Source organism: Schistocerca serialis, chromosome 5, assembly GCF_023864345.2.
Source record: "Schistocerca serialis cubense isolate TAMUIC-IGC-003099 chromosome 5, iqSchSeri2.2, whole genome shotgun sequence".
Taxonomy (NCBI): domain Eukaryota; kingdom Metazoa; phylum Arthropoda; class Insecta; order Orthoptera; family Acrididae; genus Schistocerca; species Schistocerca serialis.
The window spans coordinates 103,005,123-103,031,456 of NC_064642.1; the positions used below are offsets into that span (position 1 = coordinate 103,005,123).

The 26,334-nt window shown below is 43.6% G+C and overlaps 1 protein-coding gene across 1 annotated transcript in view; it reads right to left on the reverse strand.

The window, feature by feature from the left end:
- Positions 1-4,012: 4,012 nt before the first annotated feature.
- LOC126481344 (nephrin-like) overlaps positions 4,013-26,334 on the reverse strand; it is a 990,728-nt gene continuing 968,406 nt past the window's right edge. The window contains exons 13-14 of the mRNA XM_050105036.1: positions 13,623-13,855; positions 4,013-7,426 (exon numbers count right to left, since the gene is read on the reverse strand). Coding sequence (XP_049960993.1) covers positions 7,139-7,426; positions 13,623-13,855 — 521 coding nt within the window. The 3' untranslated portion in view covers positions 4,013-7,138. The remainder of the gene's footprint in view (positions 7,427-13,622; positions 13,856-26,334) is intronic.

Genomic DNA, 26,334 nt, shown 5'->3' on the forward strand with positions numbered 1-26,334 from the left:
CAGAGTTTTACTGCGCCATCTTCAGGCCTCCGACTTGACATGTAGGAAGAATTTACCACGGTTCTGATCAAAACAGGGGCCAGCCATACTGGTATTAGCAGATATTTGTTACAGTGAGCACTTCAACCACTATCTGCCGACTCTTAGATCTAACGGTCTGCTGATGGTGGTTGAAGTGATCGCTGTAACAAATATCTACTAATACCAGTATGGCTGGCCCCTGTTTTGATCACAACCGAGGCAGATTCTTCCTACACGTCGGTCGGGGGCCAGAAGATGGCGTAGTAAAACTCTGAAAATGGTTACCAAATAAATAAAGTTGAAATTTGACGGCTGAAAGGCGTTTAATTTGACAACCTCTATCGAAAAGCTTAGTCCAGAACAATCTCTAAAAAGACTGACAAACAGAGAATCCTAGAGTATCAGCCTGCGTAGCTGAACTCGTCCTCTGCAAGCAGTTTTTGCAGGCACATCACAATATTGTCGAAATGTCTGCCACTCGCAACACGCACACGGTGTAAACGAACAATGCAATTTGGAGCCACATTCTGTATTGTCACAACGGAAATTGGTTAAGATGCCACACAGAACACCGATTCAAGCTCGTCCAGCGTTGTGGAACGGTTCCGGTTGGCAGAAAACGGAGGCCAATCGATACCTGAGGTAGCAAATTTGCAATAAGCCAACGCACTGACTCTGTTCCCAAATTTATCGCCAAGATAGCGAAACACCTGTTCAGTGGGATGCGGTCTGTCCTCCAACGCTGGCTGTGTGGCCACAAATTGTCCTCAAATAGCAATGTAATGTTTACCAGCTATCCTTTCTCGCATGAAAAAAGGGTCAATAATGCCTCTGCTGTATACGCAGCCCAAACGGTAGCTTTGATAACTATTTCGAATATATTATTTCCTCAGAGACTTCTATGGTGAAAGGAATACTTCATATCTTTAAAACGAGTTCATAATGTGTGAACGGTTAAGCCATACTTGGCCAGTCATGCACCATCTAGTACACCCAAATTCAAGAAGCTCTGTTACGATGAAACGTGCGACATTTGCGAATAAACTAAGTTTTTTCTATTTCTTTACAATTTTATCATTTTCAAAATGTACATTTATGTTAGTGTCTTCAACAGGTAACTGCTAATTGATGCTATTTCTGCCGAATTTGACTTCACATACTGGTTAATGGTGTGTAGTAGAGTAACAGTGCAGCACGTAAACTGTTATACACAGCAAGTACATTTCCTTGAATGTAATACTTTTAAATCTGAATACAATATTTGTTCCCAGGTATATAACCATGTTGTGCGTCGTACCTTTCAGGAGTAATTTTTGTAATTTCAAAACAGACTGCATCACACAAATGAAGGGGAGGCTATCATTTCAAAATCTAATATAAGAATGTTTAGATTTTTATTACGGGGCTGGCTGGAGGCGAAAGTCTGAAAAGTGTACCAAGGTACAACAATTTTTAAGCCTCATCAAAGTGTCTTACTTGGCAGCAATTCGTTGCACCCATTATAAGAAGATTATCTGGCAATAATTGTTGAAGTGGAACTACGGGTAAGCAAACCTCAGGCCCGTCTTCCACTCACAGCATAGCATCGACGTTTACAGGTCGACTGCCTCCAGCAGAGGATCACTTGGAAGACGGAATGGCGAATCTTGGTCTTCAGTGATGAAAGAAGAACTGCACACAAGTGATGGTCTTTTTCGTGTACGAGAAGACGTAATACCAGTGAGTGCATTCGTGAAAGACACAACGGCCCACCCCAGGCCTTATGGTCAGGACTGCGATAAACTACACTACTGGCCATTAAAATTGCTACACCCACAAGAAATGCAGATGATAATCGGGTATTCATTGGACAAATATATTATACTAGAACTTACATGTGATTACTTTTTCACGCAATTTGGGTGCATAGATCCTGAGAAATCAGTACCCAGAACAACCACCTCTGGCCGTAATAACGGCCTTGATACGCCTGGGCATTGAGTCAAACAGAGCTTGGATGGCGTGTACAGGTACAGCTGCCCATGCAGCTTCAACACGATACCACAGTTTACCAAGAGTAGTGACTGGCGTATTGTGACGAGCCAGTTGCTCGGCCACCATTGACCACATGTTTTCAGTTGGTGACAGATCTGGAGAACGTGCTGGCCAGGGCAGCAGTCGAACATTTTCTGTATCCAGAAAGGCCCGTACAGGACCTGCAACATGTGGTCGTGCATTATCCTGCTGAAATGTAGGGTATCACAGGCATCGAATGAAGGGTAGAACTACGGGTCGTAACACATCTGAAATGTAGCGTTCACTCTTCAGAGTACCGTCAATACGAACAAGATGTGACCGAGACGTGTAACCAATGGCACCCCATACCAGCACGCCGGTTGTTACGCCAGTATGGTGATGACGAATACACACACGCTTCCATCGTGCGTTCACCGCGATGTCGCCAAACACGGATACGACCAACATGATGCTGTACACAGAACCTGGATTTATCCGAAAAAATGACGTTTTGCTATTGGTGTACCCAGGTTCGTCGTTGAATACACCATCGCAGGCGCTCCTGTCTGTGATGCAGCGTCAAGGGGAACCGCAGCCATGGTCTCCGAGCTGATAGTACATGCTGTTGCAAACGTCGTCGAGCTGTTCGTGCAGATGGTTGTTGTCTTTCAAACGTGCCATCTGTTGACTCAGGGATCGAGACGTGGCAGCACAATCCGTTAGAGCCATGCGGATAAGATGCCTGTCATTTCGACTGCTAGTGATACGAGGCCCTTGGGATCCAGCACAGTGTTCCGTATTACCCTCCAGAACCCACAGACTCCATATTCTGTCAACAGTCATTGGATCTCGACCCACGCGAGCAGCAATGTCGCGATACGATAAACAGCAATCGCGATAGGCTACAATCCGACCTTTATCAAAGTTGGAAACGTAATGCTACGCATTTCTCCTCCTTACACGAGGCATCACAACGACGTTTCACCAGGCAACGTCGGTCAACTGCTGTTTGTGTATGAGAAATCAGTTGGAAACTTTCCTCATGTGAGCACGTTGTTGGTGTCGCCACCGGCGCCAGCCTTGTGTGATTGCTCTGAAAATCTAATCATTTGCATATCACAGCATCTTCTTCCTGTCGGTTAAATGTCGCGTCTGTAGCACGTCATCGTCGTGGTGTAGCAATTTTAATGTCCTGTAGTGTACTATTCTCGTTCACCTTTGATGTCTCTGGAGGACTTGGTACCTGGAGAATGATGTTACATTCTTTCCTTTGCCATTGCTGCAACAAAAAGGTGATTGTTGTACCCACAGGATAGTGCTAGCCCACACGCTGCACGCTCAACGTGCTCTATATGATGCCTAGCGACTTCCCTGAGCAACATAACTAACCAACGCGACTCGTCAACCCCCAACTCTTACAAAACTACCTGCACTTACCGAGCAGGTGTACTATAACATATCCCAGGACAGATTCGCCATCTGTACGATCGAATGGATACCAGAATCAGAGCCTGCATTTCCGCCTGCGGAGGCTACACTACGTATTAATTTCGGTGTTCCAGCTGGCTTCGGTACCCGGGACCTCAGAACCGCTTGTCCTATCGACCTGTAAATATAATCATTTCATTTACTCCATATTCACTTTTACAACAATAAATTTTAAGTGAAATGCAAACCTCTAAATGGATATAGTAATTTTTTTTCCGGCAGTGTATATACAAAACCGAATCCTTTTGGAAGTGTGAGAACAAATACTAAAAACTACCGTTTGCCTTTCCTTTCTAAAATGCCCGAGGCTTTTTCTCTAGCTGAAACATTTTACAATGCGAATGAGAGATAAGCTGAAGAATAAGAAGTCACAAAATTCCAAGCAATACATTTGTCTTTCCATATTTGAAATAGTGTGTTTACTGTGTTAATGAAATCATTTATTACATTTAAAATTATATTGTCGTTTGAATAGATATATAACTTAAGTAAAGAGTGATTACATTGATCCATTGAGGGAAATGTGCAAAGAAACAGTTGTTTAATTGTAAGGAGTAACAAAAATACACAAAGTGTTTTTCTTACATGTCATGTTCTTTAAAGATATTTTAAACATTTATTAGTATGTTCAGTAACGAGTTCGTATCCTCTTCCTTGAGTTTTGAACAATTTGATTTGCCATATATACAAACACCGAAAATGTATTGTTATACCACAAAGAACAGGATACAAAAACAGTTCATTCACAAACATGAGTAATTTACAAAAGGGCACTTGACTGTTTCTCAAAAAGTTATTTCAGTTCATTCATTGTCTGTCACTGATAATGTCTGAGATATCATTGTTGCACACACTGTACGAAGGGTAGTTACACACAACCTGTTTTCACATTTAAAAATGAGTTGTTTGCTTAGATTTGTGATGTATCATCCATTCTCCACGACAATGAAAATACTAACGCGCCAAACTTCAAATGTCCATACATTTACAGGAAAATCAAGGGCAGTCCCACGTAGATACTTACAGCAAAGAAATTCGTGAGCACAAACGTTTATTATCATTTTATATCCATTTTCAGTAGCTGAAATTACCCTGTTTCTACCAAGATTTGACATGTTTCAGTTCAAGACTTGTTTCACAATTTCTTACGAGCAAATGTGCTCGTTATTGTGGGATTCAAAAACCAGAAGCTATATACAAAGTTTCTGAGGACTTACACAGTAGCCATTTTTATTTTATCTTGTCAGAATATTATAAAAGCAGTGCCTTCGTTGCAGATGTATGTTGCTCAAAATTTTAAATGTTCGTGTAAATCATACACTTATTTTGACTTTAATGAGCAACATATGTAGTACCTTGTCGTGTACTGACAGCGGAAAAAGGCAAGCTGTTTCATGAATAGCCAAAAGGATCACAGTGTAAGACAACTGGGTTGTGTAGTTCAGACAAGAATTTAGAGTTTTGCAGGGATACAGAAAAACTGTATGGATCTGTCTTGTTACTGCAAAATTTTGTTTGGATAATTACTGAAAAACTGCATGTTCAATTAACATAGTGAAACTGATTGAATTTCTGTGTTCATTTTCTACGAAGTTTCTTCAGATAAAACTGCAGAAAACAACTAATATACAAAAGGGCTATGGTAATATTGTATTGGTTTCCTTTACTGTAGGTAGCGCGTTTTCCTCCGATTAAAGAATTTTACACAAGTTGCAATCGCCATTCCAAGAAAGCTCTTGTTCCTGCACAGGATATTGCTGTAAGGATTACAAATATGCAAAATCTGAGAGCTAGCTGCAACAAAGCCCGTGAGTGAAAATTCGATATTTTTACTCTTGATGACTCGTAACTAACAAATCGTCAAAGTGAGGGCACATAACACCATTCAGAATATAACAGCATCGCGTCGATATAGTTCATCGTAAATATCTCATGAATTTATCAAAAAGTTAAGCGTTTGGTTTGAAGAACATTCCGGACAATTCTAGCGTATGATTTGACTACGCTGATAACGATAGAGTTTAATGCATCTCAACAAAATCTGCAGATTCCTAGGATCAGTGCGATACCATCACAAGTAAATGATACCGCGCTTCATACCATCGACGTGCGTCTATTCAGTGCTGCAGAACTGCAATGAAATGTTGTGGAACTCATATTATGGACCCTAATGTCGAGAAAATAGGGGTAAAAGTTCCTGATAATTCATTTTGTTTCAATTTAAATTCGCAAGAATTTTCTTAATGGTTACGTTACAAGAAAATAAAGATGGAAAATAGGTTTTTGCATATTTGTAGCCTCAAAAATCATAAATTCCTGCAAACATGAGGTCAGTCTGAGCACAAGCTAAAGGATCCTTCCGTCCACGTTGTGACAGAATGGCGACTGACTGCGAGACTTCACTTCTAAAATTTCGAGACTGTCCTCATCATACAGTGTGGAATAAAACAGATCAGTAAAATACCTGACAGCAGCAACACTCCACAAGCTGTGCGGCTCGCGTTCTATAGGAGTGCAGGTGTGCATGTCGCAATGATGCTGAATATCCCGCCAGATACGTTACGCAGAATTAGGTTAATGCCGTGGGCTGCATGTCCTCTTGACTTAAGGTACCAGCACTCAGCTGTTCGGTGAGACTCGAAAAGCTAGGTATCCAGACAACTGCTTCAGGTAATGAGCTGTCTTTCCATGTGTATATTGTTGGACCCTGTCGGCCGGCAAGCTCGGAAGCAAGTATTATTTATGGAGTGTGGAATGTCGATGACAGCAATCCCTGTGGTTGGTCCGCGTGGTTCTCACTCGGCTGTAGTGCGAGAAAGGGAAGGTGAATAACTGCGTCGAGTTGGCAGTTGTTACTGGAGACGACGCAAGTGCTGGGGCCGCCTTTAATCGGCTCTGCCCACTTGCGACTTCGCAGATGTCTCAGGCGCCACGTGATTAACTTACTCACCACTAGAGCTCGCATCTCCTCCTGCCGTAGCTACTCGCCGTTTTTTCTTTGCCGGTGGTAGGGCCTTACTCATGTTCGGTCATGAACGGCGGGTCTTCGCAGTAACGAAGACATGTTTGGGAACTGCAGCATGGTCACATGTATGTATTCATGAAAAATGGGACACTTTATAGACACGATTTCTGAGTGTTGCAAACCTCACTGTACCTGCTGTTATATACACGGTATCATTGTATTTACGAATTTCTGTTCTCATATTAACATAGATTCTTTTACCCAAATTGGCGATGTCTTTTCCTGAAGTTTTATGTCCAGTGCTATAGACGTCGCTTCACTGTTATCCTGGGACGCGTCGGCTGTAGTCCGTAATTCGAATTTACGATACCTGCTGGTTCTCAGTTCAGACTTAGCGGAACGGTATAACTATTTAGTCCACTGTTTCAGGTATTGCAGAGCTATGTATTCACTGCAGAGCTACATCGTCCCTGAGGATACACTTGCGGCACAGCGAAATCAGAGAGCAACGTCGGCGATGTCGGGGTCCAGGTCGGCGGGGAGCTGGCGTGGCGAGCGCGGGTTGGCGGGTCGCAGCCTCCTGCTGGAGGTGGCGCCGGCGCGGGAGCGACGCCGCCCCCGGTCCGCCCCCGGGTCCCCCGGGCCCGGGCCTCAGAGCTCGGCCTCCGGTCAGACGGTGCTCTCGCGCTTGTTGGCCACCGGCCCTGCCGCAGTGAGCTGCTCTGACGTCAGCAGGTGGACGGGGCTGGAGTAGAGGTGGCGCCGCGGAGGCACGGGGTAGCCGGCAGGCGTCGCTACCACCGACGACGCCGGCGCCGGCACCGCCCCCGGCGACTGCCAGTGGCGAGGCAGCGTCGCAGAAGACATGTGCGCGATCACGCCGACCGGCGTGCCCACGTGCTCTAGCGATGCGCCCGTCGTCTGTGCTGACGTGTGCAGGTCTTGCTCGACTCCAGACTGCGAGGAACAGAAATAAGGCTAGGTATTAGCATTTCCCTGCCAGAAAAAGAAAGAAAGCTACCAAAAAAATAGACTGAGTGGCCAAAAGTCATAGAAAGTGTTCCTCGCTGGGCAACGTCATAATATGACATCCCCTTTATACAACGGACAAAATTTGCTGCAAATTGTTTATTTCTTGAATTTCAATAAAAGACGAGAGATTATGAAGGGAAACAATTAAGTTTTTACCTACACCTAAAAATCAGCAGTCATGGAGCGAACGTAAGCGATAAAGTTATGAAAATTCTACGTAGAATTCCGAAGGTCGAACCATGAACATTTTGGAAGAACTGGAAACTTTATGCACGCACAAATAGATACCCGAATGACATCTTAAACACAAAAATTATCTATATAACTTCATTGACGTAATAGAATAAGAAATGGGATAAAAGCAAGACGATAAACAGAAAATAAAGGACAACATTAACAGTTTCTTTTTTTGGGCTTTATTGAGTTTCGATTCCTCCCGAAGGGGACGAACTGGCAGCACCGTACTACGCCGCTCTTCAGCCTACGGAATTACTTTTAAAAAGATGAAGATAATAAATAATAAAAGCAGGCGATAAAATCGGTGACTTAAATGGTAAAATGGCGGAAAATCGGGGAACTTAACACATAGAACAGAGGGTTCATGATGCTAATAAAATACATATGCAGCAGACAGGTAAAAGAGTAGACAGAAAATTAGAAATAAAAAGAAATCACGGCGAAAGTCTGGTTTCTGTTCGCAAGAGATATATAGTTTACACCCAGCGACAGCATGGTTTCTGTTCGCAACACTTTGGAAAGACGAACAACACTGAACATTCACGTGAACACTGCACTAGAAAATTGGCACAAATATGATATATCACAGCCAAGTACAGCTGGCAGAAACCTGGACAGATGAGGGGAAAGGAAAGGGGGGGAAGGAGAGGAAAAAACGAAGTGGGGCGAGGGTGGAAAGGAGCTGACGAAGGATGAGGAACCATAGGAGGGGGGCGGGTGCTGGGCAGACGCGACAGGTTCAAATGGTTCAAATGGCTCTGAGCACTATGCGACTTAGCTTCTGAGGTCATCAGTCGCCTAGAACTTAGAATTACTTAAACCTAACTAACCTAAGGACATTACACACATCCATGCCCGAGCAGGGTTCGAACCTGCGACCGTAGCGGTCGCTCGGTTCCAGACTGTGGGGCCTAGAGCCGCAAGGCCACTCCGGCGGGCAGCCGCGACAGGGAGTGGGGAAAGGCAGAGGAGGAGTATACAAAAGGACTCGGGGGGGGGCACATTAACATTATTTTTTTTTCTTTATTGTATTTCAATTCCCCATCGGGGCGGGCTGGCAGCAGCATATGCGCTGCTCTTCAGCCGAAAGACGAACAAACAAGAGAAGACATTTAAAAATAACACAGGAGAGAATATGGTGAACATAGATATAAAAAAGGGGGAACATCATGTAAGACAAAAAAAATCAGGGTGACCGTAAAATGGAGATAAAAAACTGTGATAACTGTTTAAAAGCAGCACACACAAAAAGCCACACACTGCGACAATTAAAAGAACACAAGGCACAGTATGACTGGAGCATAAAAAGTATCGACGGATGGTGTAGCACATAACAAACACTGACGGCGAACCTCAAGGCAGTACACAATTAAAATCACACCTCTTGACGCACAGGAGAAACAGCACTAAACACAACACTGATGTGGCACACTGATGATGATCAAACCAGAGGATCTGCCAGGCGCAAAGAGATGAGGGAGACTGGAAGAAGGGAGGGAGGGGAAGAGATGGGGGAGATGAGCGGGGGGTGCGCTGAAGAGGGCCAGGTAGGGAGGGATGTGGGAAGGAACGAGGCAAGTATGGGGTGCAGGGTCTCAGGGGGGGGGGGGGGAGAAGGAGGAAAATCCGCTTGGGGAGAAGGAGGGAAGAGGAAAAAAGGGGGCCCTGCGGAGGGGGGGGGGGGGTGGAACAAGGCCTGGTTATAGTTGGAAGGAAGGGTAGACGTCACGGCGAACTTCGTCATCTGGGAGGGGGAGGTGTTGGAAATTGCCCTGATGAAGGAGATGGAGGGTGTGGAGGTGGAGAGAGGGAGGGATACAGCGATAGAGGCGCGGCAATGGGCATGGGGTGGAGAGGAAGGAGGAAACCAGAGGGTGGGGGGGATCAAGCCTGCGGACAACGTAAAGGATGCGGAGATGTTGGAGGAACAGGAGGAGGTGGGGGAAGGGGATCAGTTCATACAGGAGCCGAGCGGGGGAAGGAAGGCGGATACGGAAGGCAAGGCGGAGCGCATGGCGTTCAAGGATTTGGAGGGCCTTGTAAAAGCGGGTGGGGGCGGAGATCCAGGCAACGCTGGCATAACAGAGGATAGGACAGATGAGGGATTTGTAGGTGTGGAGAATGGCACATTAACATCACTCATCTACGTGATACACAATGTCTCTGACAAAAGGCATCTGAGTACCTAAGATATATTTTACTTGTAAACATAAAGCATCATTAGAAAGATCTGTCATTTTATAAGTGTCAAAAAGCAACACAAAATTTCATTATATTGTTCCATAGAAAGTAAATAGTACGTTGACAACACAATATAAAAAAGACCTTACGTTGACGACGTTTTATGTCATGGCATAGCGATATGCACGTACACAGATGGCGCTAGTGTTATGTACAGAAAATATAAAGGGGCGGAGCTGTCATTTGCACTCAGGTGACTCACGTGCAAAGCTTTGCTACGTGATTATGGCCCCACGAACTGAATTAAGAGACTTTGAACGCGGAATCATAGTTGGAGCTAGACGCTTGGGACACTGCACTTTGGAAATAGTCAGGGAATTCAGTATTATGAGATCCACAGTGTTAAGAGTGTGTCGTGAATACTAAATTTTTAGTATTGCCTCTCACCACGGATAATGCTGTGGCCGACGATTTCGCTTACGACCGAGAGCAGCAGTGTTAGCATAGAGTTGTGAGCGCTATCAGACAGTTAACAATGTGTAAAATAACTGCAGAAGTCAATGTGGGACACACGACGAAAGTATCTCGACGCGAGTGGCGCCTGCAGCGCCTCTCCTAGACTTGTGACCGTAGCGGTTGGATGCTAGACGATGGGAACAATATGTTCCCTGGTCTTCGAGTCAGGCTTCGAGTGTGGCGCAGACCGCACGGAACCATGGATCCAAACTGTTAAAAAAGCACAGTGCTTGGTAGGTCCGCAGTGGTGTGGGCTGTGTTTTTACATGGAGTGGACTGGGTCTTCTGTTCAACTGGACCGATCATAGACTGGAAATTGTTACGTTCGGCTACCTGGAGACCATATGCAACAATTCACGGGCTTCATGTTCCCAAATAATAATGGAATTCTTATGCATGACAATGTGCGATGTAAAAGGTCTGCAGCAATTCGCGTTTGGTTTGATGAGCATTTCGGATAATTCGAGCGAATGATTTGACTGCGCTCATCGCCCTACATGAATGCCATCGAATATTTGTGGGACATAATCGAGAGGTCAGTTCGTGCTCAAATACCTGCACCGGCAACTCTTTCGCAATTATGGACGGCTAAAGAGGCAGCATGGCTGAATATTTATGCAAGGGACGCCCACCAACTTGTTGAGTCCATGCCACATCGAGTTGGTGCACTACACCGGGCAAAAGGAGGTCCGACAGCACATTAGGAGGTATCCCATGACTTTTGTCACCTCATTGTATAAAATTAGATCTCACAGTAATATCAGATAGAAGTAGATTAAATATGTGTCTTTATTAAATGTTTCTGACATTTTGTTTATGTATAATGTCAACAGGAACACTTGATAACGATACATACGCTGAAAGAAACTTGTCGTAAACCTACGTAATCAACACGAAATAAAAAGTTTGCAGCTAATTTTGTCAAAAGTGAAAAGAAGACGTCATGAGATGTCATTAGATCTGATGTTACTAGTGAGTCACTCCTTTGCCAGTGCTGAAAACTGAAGTAACATTGATTCGACAATATTTTGGAAACGTTCTAGACAGATGATGATCCACACGTCATGCAGCAGAACCTACAGTTGTTGTTCTGTGCTTGATGGTGAGTTCACGCAGGCTACATGCGTACGGAGAGCACCTATTAAGTGCTCGATCGGATAACCTCAGGGCTCAGCCGTGGTCATAAAGTTGCCGGAGAGATTGGATCGACGATAAATAGCTTCACTAAACAGCTTATAAAGACGGAACTGGCTTAAGATCGGATGATCTGCGGGGCCGGTGGTCCTGAACCTTCTGCGGTGTTCATGTAGCCACCTGCGTCGAATAGAAAGGCTGTGAATGTCATATTGTTCTATAGTAATATGCAGGTGGTCCACAAAACGTACATCTGCAGTTGGTCTGTTGGGTCTAGTTGCGTTCATGTAATCATAGCCCAGACCTTGATTGAGCCGTCTCCTGCCTGGAAGGAGCATTGTTCACACACGGTGCTCATAGCTCCATAGAGTGTACGCCAAACTCTCGTTTGGCCGTCAACTCGATAGATGTGAAACCGGGATTCTTCTGGTCGTAGTACACGCCGTCACGGTCCCCATTGTCCAATGTCGATGTCGTTGATCGTTTTTAGCCTTTTTTTCATTTTTCTCTGTAGATTTTTTTGACCGTGAGAGAAATTCATTCTTGTTCGGTCGCCTAGTGTGTAGATTGTTTGCCGTTCAGTCGTCACGGACCGTTGCCCCGGGTACACCGTCTTGGAGGTCTACACTTCGTACGACACAGCAAGGGAATGGAGGCAATACCGATCGCTGAATAATCAACATCCTCTCATCACTGATTTTGATCCTTCGATACCGGTGGAAGGAATGCAAATACCCAGAATAACTTGGTGCAGACTTAACCGTGTGAGGACTAGCCGTGGCAGGTGTAAGGCCATTCTCCACAAATGCAAACCCACTGATGACACACAAAGCGACTGTGGTGCAGAAGATCAAACAATCCCTCACCCTATCTTCGAATGTCCTGCGAGTAGGTTTGAAGGAGAATGGAGGGATATCATGAATGCTACTCTACGTTCTGTTCAGTGGGTTTCCTGCTTAGATGTGGACTTGTAATAGCTGCTGTGGCTGTTTCCCTAATCTTTCGCGTATTGTTGTTTGCAATCAATCATTTAATAATATATTTGTAATTCGTTTATTATATTAGTTAATAGTATGTGTGCAATTTTACTCTGTAGATGCCATACGCTAAATAAAAATAAATCGTTTTTAGACGTTGAGCTCAATATCGAGATATCATCAAAGTGATCCGATAATACGCTGCTGAAGCCTATATGATTCATTTGTCTCAGCGTTATGCTGGCAGGAAGGTGTCCCTTCACCCTGTATTGAAATCGACGTTAACAGAGCATCAATCATTGCTCTAGTCCACTGGACCCGATGTGAAACCAATTCGTCAAACACCTGTGGTCATCCTATGCGTCTGGAGACATTGCATCTGCGATACTGAAGACCTACAAAAGACAATGTTGCCTCATAAACAGGAATTCTTCGCTAATGTCTGATGTGTTATAACCGACGTGTCTGGGACTTATTATCACGTGTTCAAAGTCGGTTTACGTGAGAGCTGCTGCCTTCTATCTGTAACTCACACTAACCAGGTATCTTGTCTAAACTCGTGACATACGCCGCATGGAGCGGCGACGTGCGTCGTCACACTCGGCACAGTTAGTAGGGGGACACTCCTTCCGGAAGTTTTCACTCTACAGCTTCCATACAACATAACGTCCGCCCAGATAGCAGAATGGTTAGCGTGACGGATTGCCGTACTACGGTCCCGGGTTCGATTCCCGGCTGGGTCGGGGATTTTCTCCTCTCAGGGACTGGGTTTTGTGCTGGATTCCTCATCATTTCATCCCCATAACGTTCGCAGGTCGCCCAATGGGGTGTCGAATGTAATAAGACCCGTACCAAGGCGGCCTTACCTGTCCCGCAAGGAGCCTCTCGGCCAATGACGCCAAACGCTCATTTCCATTTCCAAGGATGTAGGCTGCAGTAGGTACTGGGAGATGATGAAGCTTGCACAGGATAGAGTAGCTTGGACAGCTGCGTCAAACCAGTTTCAGGACTGAAGACCACAACAACAACAACAAGATAACTGGAATAAGGACGTAATTGATGGAGGGAATACTCACGTGCATCATCGGCGGGCTGACCGGGGCCAGCTCCCGGAGCGGCAGGCCGTTGCGCAGGGTACAGTAGCTACCGTAGGGCCCGCCCCCTCCTGGTCCCGGCCCCGTGACGGCCCTCTGCGGCTGCTTCTGTAGCCGACCGCGGCTCGGCGACATCACCCCCGTCGAGGAGCCTTCAATCGTTGATATGTTTTGGTGACAGGATGCTAAGAAGTCAGCGTGCTCGTCGTGTTCCACTGAAAAATAGTACTGACTGCAGAAGCTACCAGCGGAGAGGCACAGTACGTGAAATTCAGTTAACCGTTTTGTTGTCAGAGAGTAGTGTCATCAAATCAAATTAATCAATGCTACCGCCCTGTAGCACTGCTCAGTTGTACATTCAGACTTTTGGAACGAGTCCTAACCAGAATAGCACCGTTCATCGAGGCTGCTACCCTTCCTGAACAAGCTGGCTTCAGACAAGGACGCAGCTGCACCGATGAAGTTCTGACCCTAACTACCCATATTGAAGCAGGTTTCCAAGGCCATCTGAAATCAACAGCTGTCTTCATCGACCTGACAGCCGCGTATAGCACTGTCTGGCGACAGGGACTGATCTACAGGCTACTGCTAGTTGTACCAAGTCTAGAAATTGTGGATCTAATATCCAGCATGCTTAGTGAAAGGCAATTTGAGGTGTTTCTAGGCAGCTCTAAAAGCCACAAACGGAAACTAAGTAATGGACTACCACAGGGATCTGTTTTAGCCCCATCACTATTCAATTTATACATTAATGATTTACCAACCACAATATCAACTAAATTCATCTCAGCTGATGACGTAGCACTGGTAGCACAGAGCAGTAATTTCGAAGATGGTGAACGGATTCTTACGGAGGATCTGGAGAAGACGTCAACTTTCTTTATGAACTGGAGATTGATCCCAAGCACATCGAAAACTGAAGTCTCTTGCTTCCATCTAGCGAATCGTGCTGCGAACTACAAGCCAAGAGTTCTGCTCAACGGAAAAACGTTGAGGTACAATACTTTACCAAAATATCTCGGAATCACTCTAGATAGAACCCTGAGCTACAAAGAGCACATCACCAAGCTTTCTCATAAAGTTGCTGCAAGGAACAATATACTGCATAAGCTCAGTGGTACCATCTGGGGAACCTCTACTGACAGTCTCCGTTTATCTGGCATCAGTCTTGTGTACTCTGCTGTTGAGTACTGTGCACCTGTCAGGTTGGAAAGTGTACATGTGAAGAAGGTAGACACAAAACTTAACGACACAGTTCGCTGCATTACTGGTCCCATCAAATCAATCCCATGCCACTTTTTACCTGTACTGAGTCACATCCCTCCACCTCACTTAAGGCGGAAACAAGTTCTGCTGAGGGAGGCCAAGAAAATCTCTGCATCACCTTCTCTACCACTGCACCAGGAATTCTGTCATCCGCCACAGCAACTATTGCGATCAAGAAGACCAGCAAATGTTACTCCAGGGCAACTCATCGCTGATGGTTTGGATCTAAATGAAAGCTGGAAGCATGAATGGTCAACAAAAACAATGGGAACAAGAGCCCATCACTTTGAGCCCACAAAGAAGCCAAAAGGTTTTGACCTACCGAGGGAACTTTGGTGCCGCCTCAACAGGTTAATGACTGGACATTGTTGTTGTGGCTACTTCAGGTACAAATGGGGCTGGATCAATTCACCAATGTGTGAATGTAATCAAGAAGAGCAGACAATTGAGCATTTAGTCCAACGCTGTCCACTTCGTTCATACCCTGGAATTCCTGATGACTTGTTCACTCTCACATCCATATTAATTAACTGGTTGAAAAACACGGATTTAAAGGTTTAATCTTGTCTTATATCATATATAGTATATAAAATCATTTGTCTTATATCAACTGTATATTGTATAAAATCACCATACGATTAAATAAATAAAATAAAAATCAATATTTACTGTTGCGATAAAACAGAAAGAAGTCATCAACCGAGTTTGTACGTGATCAGGGAAGTACTGCAGCAATACTGACTTTCAGAGATTTAATAATACTTGTAAGAGACAGAAAATTAAGGTACTTCTTTTTTCCCTTTTTGATAATACTTTTTAGAGACAAAAAATACGGTACATTTTTTTTTATATTTGTGATCTCACCATTCTCATGCGGCACGCCTCGGCTTCGTCTCCTGTAGCAACGTGTTCATCTGGCAAGGATACCGTCAAACCTATTAATCACAGATTTTGATGGGTCGAAGAGAGACCTGTCATAAGTACCTTAATGCTAGGATTTCATGTGATGGCCCCTCATTTCCGAGAAAATCGATGTTGAGGTCCGTGCAAACTTTCTATACCGGCAAAGGTAGTCGTGTTTCCACAGAGTGAGCGTAGAGCAGCGGCTAAGATTCACGGTTACCACGGTGGCGGCATGGGCTCAGATCCCGCCCGTGTACTTTATATCTTCTTTTTTTTTTTCAATTTTATTGTCCAGAATCTCCTGAAGTAGTGTATGCCACACAAAATAATTCAAAAATAGCGTTTTCCTGCGAATAGTGATCTCATTAATAAACGAATCGTTACAGCAAACTTTATTCAAATGTGTTTTCCGTTTGCTACAGAATAGATTACGGAATCGTCTTACTCGCTATCGCTTGCGTCGCTCGCTGTGCTGGAACAAAAATTAGTGATGGCATTTCTCGCAGAAGCAACTGAAATACAAATTCGTTGACAACCACACGAATTTATGAGGTCACTGCCTTGCAACCACCTGGATTTTTCAGAAACCATACTAAAAAGTCAGTTCAGTTAAATGGAAAAAAGATAATTCTGTCTTTGATTAAATGCGATACGACCACGCCATTCCTGTGAAAGTAGGTGGACAAATATAATAAGGAATCAAAGATAGTATCTCTCTGGAATCTTCCTTCCAAACGCCTTTCCTAGTACTTTTCAGTAAGTAGCAAGCATATTCACTTTTTCCTTGAGAATTCTGACGTTTCTGTAAAAGTAAACATCAGAGGGCTGGCGAAATGGAGTTTAGTTGAGTGGGAAAATTACTAAGGTGTAGGTACATATGCGTCTTTCATCTACAAAGGTTTGATTGTAAAATGTCTGATTAGTCTACCTTTCCCACTTATCTATGATTATTAATCTAAAGTGCGAGGGCCATTCGGGAAGCAAGGTCCGATCGACCGCAAAATGGAAACGACAGTGAAAATCCGATGAAATTTTGCACAGATGTGTTGGGCAGTGTCTCTAGTATGCCCGTTGATCCCATCAGGTCGCTCTTTTCAGTTTTCAGCGCACAGTGAGTACGTAAAGACGTCTAGAAAAAAGTATCTCCCGCGAAGTGTGAGGGTCCGGTGAGGGATACCGCCTGAAGATATTCAGCCCACATCACATGTCAAGCGTTTCCCTCTTCGTGAACAGTCCTCTCCCGCACTCTGCAGGGACAATGAAAATGCGCAGCGCGGGATTAGCGGCCTAAGGCGCTGCAGTCATGGACTGTGGGTCTGGTCCCGGCGGAGGTTCGAGTCCTCCTCGGGTATGGATGTGTGTGTTTGTCCTTGGAATAATTTAATTGAGGTAGTGTGTCAGCCTAGGAACTGTGACATTAGCAGTTAAGTCGCACTAGATTTCACACACATTTGAACATTTTTTGAATGAAAATGCTCCTGCAACGTTTTCGATGGGAAGTATTTGATTGCCAATAATACATCTCGCAATTGGCCCCCACTGAGTTTTGTTTCTGCTCACATGAACCATTGGCTATGAAGACAACATTTTGGCACCGACAACGAGCTGTAGACGAGCATAGAGATGTGGCAGAAAGCACAGGCGGCTAGCTTCTACGACAAGGGCATTGGAAAGTTGGCGCAACACTGACAAATGTCTAAGTCTGTGGGGCGACTTTGCAGAGAAGCAGGTGGAAGGTCTAACTATTTTTTTTTTTTTTCAAATAAAACATTTTTGAACTTCACAATCGTTTCCATTTCGCTACCGATCGAACTTTACTTTCCGAATAGCCCTCGTAATTTTTCCTATTCCACGTGCGGAAGAATGACGCATTTTAACTCCTGATTGTCAGGGTTCACAGTCATGCGGAGTATTTCACAGGAAATCATTTTTGCCGTTCACTGTAGATATTATTTATTTCACTATCGCACTTTCGGCCCTTGGGCCAGTTTCATGTGATACTCCAAAAGACTTTGATTCAGCACATGTCAGACGTTAAAGTCTGACATGTGCTGAACCGATGTCTTTTGGAGTATCACATGAAAACGGCCCAAACACGGAAATTGCAAAAATGAAAAGAATATTATTTCTGCAGTCAACGACGAAAATGATGTCCTTTGAAAAAGACATATTTTAAATAATCTTCGTCTAACAGTTACGTGACCTTCCCATTTCGTGCATATTCCTACCACATTTTTTAAATTTATGAGTCAATTTGTCAACTCTACTTTGAACAGTCTGGACAAATTTCAGAATAAATTTTGCGTATATGAGACACGGAGATTGTCTTCCAGCGAATGGGTCTGTAGCAAACATGATGAGCTCTTGCTAACGCTGCGGTCTGAGTGCGATATAAAATTTCTTGAAGTATGTACAATTCTTGAACTTACAATGGCTACTGAATTTTTTATTTCTTTCTGCTAGTGATGTCTTTAGTGTTTTAAGTTCTTCCAGTATGTTAATGGAAAGTGATTTGGGCACGGTATGCACTATTTCAGAATGAGTTCCAGTTGTTCTCAGTGTCTGTTCTGTTAGATGGTCTCTAAATGCTGACTTTTAATGTTAGAAGTACAAATCGGGCGGTTCAGATTTGCGTTTCCATGCTCTTGAGGAGAGTGTGGCAGTTGCCATAACCCGATTTCCCAGAAAATTTGCACAGTAGAGAAGAGAGGATTATTCGTTGATACACGAGCGTTTCTGAGAAAACAACCTTCAAAGTTTTAGACGTAATTTAGATGCCTCTTAGCGATCGATGTACGCAGCCCGAACCGGGCACACGGGCTAGTGTCACAACTTCTAGGTTTTGCATCGTGTGGTCGGGACCCGGTAGGTTTTATTGTTTCATTTATCTAGTAATGTCCGCAGTATCAAGTAAGGGGACACAAGGGCGTTATATTAATTGTAAAACTACAATTCGGTTTCACAGTATTTGTTATATATTTACAATAAAATATACGAGTGTATGGTATTTTCAGTGGTTACAAACTTTTTAAATTCTCTTATTCTAGTATTTCATTCTTACATCGGTCGTTAATTATTATACTATATTCTGAATTTTATTACCTTGGATTACAGCGATCGCAGAAAAATTCGGAACACAGAAATTCGGAGAGCAAAGAGCATCGCGCTAAGGCAGGTTTGCGACTGCGACGTTTCTTCGTGTGAATCACACTCGGAAGACAAACGTTAACAATAGAGTCCTGCATGACCGAGTAAGCGAGCACAAAATACGAGGTGGGGCGAGCACACCCTAACTGGATAGGCTACCCTCACTAGTTCTTGTGACCGAGCATAGAAGCCGTGACCGAATACGTAACACATAACTTCGAACACGTGTTATTATCCGTGTGAACCTGCAGCCAGTACGGGCTTCTTATTTGTGGTGTGTCTCTCTCTGTAATCATGCAGCGTGAGGAAGCCAGTGTAGTAAGACGTAAGATTGAAACCAATGTTTACACATTAAAGAAACAGGAAGGTCTAAAAAGCCAAGTATGGAGTACATTTCTGTTGGTTGTAGATGAAAACATTGCGTCTACTGGGTACGTATCGTGCATAAACAGCTCCACTTTATTGTTTTTCCAGTCGGGAACCACTCATTTAAAGAAACACAGTTGCAAGAAACCTCACAAAGATCGTTTCTTTGGCCGTCCTTCCGTTATCTTAATATGCTTGAAATAAGTGAAAAGCAGGAAATTCTTAACAATGTGCGACAAATGTGTGCTACGCACGCAGGTACAACATTCAATCATTAACATAAATTGTTTTTGCATAGTTAGTGGAAAGTGTATTATAGAGAAACGGAAATGTTGTGACTCGTATAATATTTCATTAACGTAAAACATCTCGTTTTTATGGGAACGGGGGTCGGGTTGTTTGGGGGGAGAGACCAAACAGCGAGGTCATCGGTCTCTTACGGAAATGTTTCGATGATTTCCATATCAGTTCTCTATTACTTGTCTCTTTTGTTTATTATCATAGATCCTTCAAGTACTGTGTCATCACCACCCAGAAAGAGAGCTCGTTTCAAGGAATGGAGGAACAACAGATCATCCGCAGCAGATGAAGTAGATCTCTACATTTTAATGGACCCCGGAGATGATAATGACATCTTAAAGTGGTGGAGCAGACATGAAACAGATCTGCCAAGTTTGGCTGCAGTTGCAAGACGTATTTTATGTATCCCAGCAACAAGCGCACCTAATGAAATGTGCTTTAGTAAAGCCGGCATGTTACTAACAAATTGCCGCAGCCAATTAAATCCGGAACGCGTTAGTGATTTCCTGCTGATTAACAATAACTATAATTTTGTTTATGTTGCAAACGATTGAAACGTATGACAAGTTACGTCTGTAAATGTTTAATGTTCTTTGTATGCTTTCTTTATGAAGATGGTTGTCTTCTAGATTACAGGGAAAGCACTTATTTAATGTTTCCTATAAATGACAGGAAAAATATCTCTTTTGTTTGGAAATGAGACTCGTCTTCTATCCGCGATTGTATTGAAATATCATTTTACTTTCCAGGTGTTTTATGAATTTAGCTGTGTCGCGTACCCGTTCTTGGAAATGTTACTTTTGTATTAAAAGAGAGAGAGAGAGGCGTTCGATTTGTACAGTAAAGTACAGTGCAGCGAGCCGGGGCGAGGCCAGGTGAGACGTCAGCGGTGACCGGTCATGCTCGGTTATCCGCGTGTCCGGAATCCGGACATCAGACATGGGGCGAGTACGTGACCGAGCCGAGTCTTATGGGACCGGACACGAGCTGCTCGGTCCCCCTGTCAACAGGCGAGCCGTGACCGGTCAAACACTGGCGTTGCAGCACTCTAGTTAACAATGCTGAAGATATCATACGTGGCAATACTTTCGCTGCAAACCGTACACAACGGATCACTCTTCCGTAAACTGGCGGTTGTAATTGATTACAAAGCAAGATGCACCACAGGAATTTCACTGAAATCAGATTCAAATAACTTGTTCACTCTCAAACATACGAATTATACAGCTAACCGGCTCCAAGTACACTGAAGCGCCGGAGAAACTGGTATAAAGATGCATATTCAAATACATAGATATGTAACAGGCAGAATACGGCGTTACGGTAGGCAACGCCTATATAAGACAACAAATGTCTGGCGCAGTTGTTAGATCGATTACTGCTGCTATAATGGCAGGTTATCGTGGTTTAAGGGGGAAAACACATTAGGTGGCTGTTTGACACTGTTTCTTTGGGATTTTTATTGGGTTGGAGTAATCAGTTAGAATTCGATTAAATTTTGACATCATTTCACTCATATTTCGAACAGTTCTTGTAAATTTTTTTGAATTATTTCAGCCAGAAATAACAAAGTTACACTGTGATGTCTGCTGAAGATTGTGAGTATAGTTTTCCAATTGCGTGCAGTGTAGGCATTCTGATTTTCATCTTAAATAAAAAAGGTTTCGATTTTACATTAATAACATATTTTCTTAGGATATGAACCTCAGTGCAGGTGCTAATAACGAAAATTAAATATTTTGTGGGCGTTGGAACAATTTACTTCGAATTTCACGATTTTTTCTTTAACTATGCAAAGAAAAATAAGCTTAAAATCATACCACCTTACAAGTTGGTTAATATAATTTGTAATTTTGTAAAGAATCATACCACCAGTTTCCATAATGATCGGTTCTATGCTTTTTGAGCTAGACTGCACGCAAATGTGAAGTAAGTCATTTCGAGATAAGCACGTTTGAAAATTCTCGGAAGCTAGAAATTCGAGGAAGTTAACAATAATGTAAAAGTCATTTCGAGATCAGCGCGTTTGAAAAATAAATTCTCGGAAGCTAGAAATTCGAGGAAGTTAACAATAATGTAAAATGCTTATCGATTAATCTGCGATTCCAGCACCATATAGTAATCTTTCTTCTTCCTCAGAGGCTTCGTTTTGCGCTTGCAGCAGTGCTTTCCGAATTTCCCGAACTTCCTTCGATTCCAATGAACTACGTCGATTCTGCCGGCTCACGCGCTGGTTATCCATTTGTTCGGCATAATGGAAGCTTTGCGTGCCTGCTACAATTCCTGCCTCGTTCATGATCATCACAAGGAATGAATTTCCTTAACTGAATATGCCAGCTGCTACATACGGCGCCAATTCAGCGATTTTTAGTCTGGAGTGCAAGTGTTTAGAAGCTAATGGGCAAATAGTGTAATTAAAACTTTCATTCGCATTTGGTGTGTGGCCACCTAAACATCTCTCCTGATGTACTGCTCCGCCCTATCTGCGCTCGAGCCGGTACCGATGTGCACTCGGTTCCATGCTCATAAAATCTAAACGAATGCGAACTACATTTTGAAATTTTGACGCGTATTCTTGGATAGTTAAGCTAACGATTTATGCAATAAAAAATCGGATTTTTGAAACTCCTAATGTATTTCCTCCCCTTAAGTGAGTTTTAACGTGATGTTATAGTCGGCGCACGAACGATGGGACACAGCATCTCCGAGGTAGCGATGAAGGGAGGATTTTTCCGTACGACCATTTCACGAGTGTACCGTGAATATCAGGAACTCGGTAATACATCAAATCTCCTACACCGCTCCGGTCGGAAAAAGATCCTACAGGAACGGGATCAACGACGACTGAAGAGAATCGTTCAGCGTGACAGAAAAGCAACCCTTCCGAAAACTGCTGCAGATATCAATGCTGGGCATTCGACGGGTGTCAGGGTGCGAACCATTCAAAGAAACATAACCGATATGGGCTTTCGGAGCAGAAGGCCCACTCGTGTAGGGCCTCGCCTCGGCCCATCAACACCGACACTGGACTGTTGATGACTGGAAACGCGTGAGCCGACGAGTCACGTTTCAGATTGTATCGAGCGGATGGACGTGTAAGGGTATGGAGACGTCCTCATGAATCTATGCCACCTATGGACTGTTAGAGCTGGTGGAGGCTCTGTAGCGGTGTGGAATGTGTGCAGTTGGAGTGACATAGAACCCCTGTTACGCCTAAATACTAGTGTGACAGATGACCATGTTTAAGCACCCTGTCTGATCATCTGCGTCCATTCGTGTCCGACACCTCAAACGCCCAGAATTGGTAGAGAGTGGCTCCAGGAACACTGTTCTGAGTTTCAACATTTCCGCTGGTCAAAAAACTCCTCGACATGAGCATATCTGGGATGCGTTGCAACGTGCTGTTCAGAAGAGGTCTAAACTCCCTCATAGTGTTACGGATTTGTGGACAGCCGTGCAGGATTCATGGTGTCAGTTCCCTCGAGTACTACGTCAGACATTAGTCGAGTCCATCCCAAGTCGTGTTGAGGCACTTCTGCGCACTTGCAGTGGCTCTACACGACATTAGGCTGGTGTACCAGTTTCTTTGGCTCTTGAGTGTAACTGTTTTTCCTCCAAATAAAACTCGAGAAACCGGAAAAACACATTGCGAGAAAGGAATGGTCAGAATTTAGAGCAGCTATGCTCAAGTGAAAAATAAATAAAAGTACGTCCCCGGCTTGTTACATATGGGTGGCTAGGAATAACATCAGATTTATTCAGTTGTTACTTTTTTTTAAATCCAGTCACCAGACGTTCTATTAGCAGACGAATGACAACGTTGTTTCAACATACACTCGAAAACTTCTTCTTACAATCTTCTACATACATGGGTAGATAAGCGAAAAAACAGAAATAAAAAAACTAATAATCGGGTTTCGAACACGGTGTCCAAAAGTGTAAGGCCACGGAGCTAGTCACAGCTCCACCGCTGTGACTGAAGCAGTGTCTCCCTCTCAAAGGCATATACAATAGCCAGAAAGCTTCGTTGTTTTCTGAGAAACGGTCGTGTATCCCGGATAAGCGGTGGCACGTGTTCGTTTATTTTGGCTCCTCTTCCAGTGAGCGTAGTACCTGGGAAGTCGATTTATGACACCTGCCGTGTTCTCCTCGTTAGAACAACACCCTGTCTTTTAGTTTGAATGGCGTCCGCCTTTTTTCAACAGATTGTTTCCTATTTTGTGCACCACTTAGCCTCTTCACGCAGCTCATTGTGGTGAATAGATTACTTTTTACCAGGATAATAGCTAAGACGAGAAATCATGACATTTCATAACCAGTGCAGTGGCAACTTGTACAGAAATAGATGCGGAACTGAACTGTACAGCACTTGCCACCAGCAAAGACAATCGCCCTCGCACTGAACTCAACGCTGAACAAGGTGCTATGGTATCCACAGCGCTGCTGATTCCTCGCTTGCCTTCCATCTTATCAAGAATCTTATTATTTACCATTCATCAGACACTATAGATGATGCCTTTTGGATGCAGCCGTCTACTGTATCCCAGCCTGGCGACTCTTGAGAGTCCACCAGAGCGCTTGGAACTGCACGGCTGCCTCGAGGCAGAACTGTTACAGCCGCGGCAACACACGCAGATTGTGTCGACCAGTTAAAGTTCACTGTTGCTCTGCAAGGTATTCCGCGCAGCGACATGGATTCAGTGGTGTATTCGCTTCGGTTCTTTTGTAACTGACCGTGAGTTATTGGTCTCTGCTTTCGGAACATCACACGTTCTCTCTCTCCGGATAACTCGTTGGACGTTATCTGTATTTCCTCTTAGATGTCTTTCGTGTTCCCACTCGGCGATCCGTTGTCGACAGCAGCAGACTTGTGGGGCATCCCCATCGGGGTTCTCTCGAGTCGTTCCTGATACTCTGTCGAAACTCGGTCAAAATACCATCCTTCCGCGTCCCTCAAAATCTTGTGGTTATTACACTTAATTCCACAGATAACACTTGTAATTGGGACGTTCTGGAAATGCCTCTTAATATTTTTCTCTTAGGATTTTTCCTTGTAAAATGTTTTTCACGATGTTTACCGAAAGTACAAGCGGTGACCGGGGTTTCTCAGCGTTCTCTCTCTTCTTGGGATCATATGCTCCGGCCTAACTGGCCTAGAGTAAATCCGGCTATGAACGAAAAGACCGTGAAAGAAACACTAGAAAGATTCGGGCGAACACAACATTCTTCCAGTGGATCATTCATGAACCATACAGTGAGACGGCGCGTAAGTGACTGGTTTACACAGATAACACAACGTCACCTTGCACAGTCGTTGCTATATACGAACCTTGGTTCGTCTCTTTTGACAAAAACTCACTGTTGCATAAGGAGTAGACAAGCTGATGCAGCGATTGCTAAGGATGTTGAAAATCAAGGGGGAGTTTCCAATTATGATCGATGGAGAAAAGAATTTTTTTTAATGGAAAATAGGAAACATGTGCTTCTGAAATACTGTAATTTCCCATAACTGTGTACCAGGCAGTTAACTGTGGTTCATGCTGCCAGACTCTAATTATTATAGAGTGTAGAACTGTACAAATGTTGTCTGCATTTATTTTATGCTGTACTATCAAATCTGATAGGTGCTGAACTCTATGAAACTGCTAACGGCATATCTCTAAAGCGTCAGTTGCTGTTGAACTCTCTTGACAGTGACGACGAGTGAACGTGATTCTGACTTTCTTGCAAACTTTTAAGTGTGACCATAAACAGGCACAGAAATTTAAATAAGTCTTTACAGTATTCTTATTCCTCATTATTTAGCAACGACGTGACGCAAGTATTTTTAATAAATCTGCGTTATATGATAATTAACAAAAATGTAAACACATAACTATGGTCTAAATTTCCATCCTCAGAGTGTTCATGTTAAATTAGTTTAGATTTATGGTTGAGGGGCCACATAACCGAGATTGAAGTAGGTCTTTCTAATATGAACTGCAGATTATAGTACAGTAAAAAATGGAACAATTAACATTACAAGAGAATAGCTTGGAGACAATGTCACCTTTATGCCTCGCATTTAAAGCACTTAAGTTTAAGGGAAATACTTGAATAAGGTGAGGCCGAAATTTTGCATTGTGAAGTGTGAAGTGGAAGTGAGAGCGGTATAGGGTGATTAAAGTTTGCAAAACTGGGGCAGATATGGGTCGTATGCCAAGAAGTGGGAAGCCGTGGATAAGGCGTAAAAAAAGGGATCTTCGTATTTACAAAGAATTTGATGTAATTTTCAAAATTCAAACTGCAGATAGTTGTCCAACAAAAGAGAGTTACGATTAATCAGCCATAGCCCAGAAAAAAACATGTGATAAACTATCAGACACATATCAACACAATCACTCTGCTAAATTTAGTAAAATAAATTAACAGAGGAGAAATAAGAAAAGGACCCTCATACACTGAACCATGTTAAAATAATGCATACAATCGTGTTAAAACACACACACACACACACACACACACACACACACACACACACACACACACAGAGTGAACAGAAAAATGTTTTGCTTCATCACCTAAGCGTACCGTGACACATACACGTATACACAAGGACAGATTACTGATATGACAAACACAAGTTTAACAGTTGTTCATAAAATGGTTCAAATGGCTCTGAGCACTATGGGACTTAACCCCTATGGTCATCAGTCCCCTAGAACTTAGAACT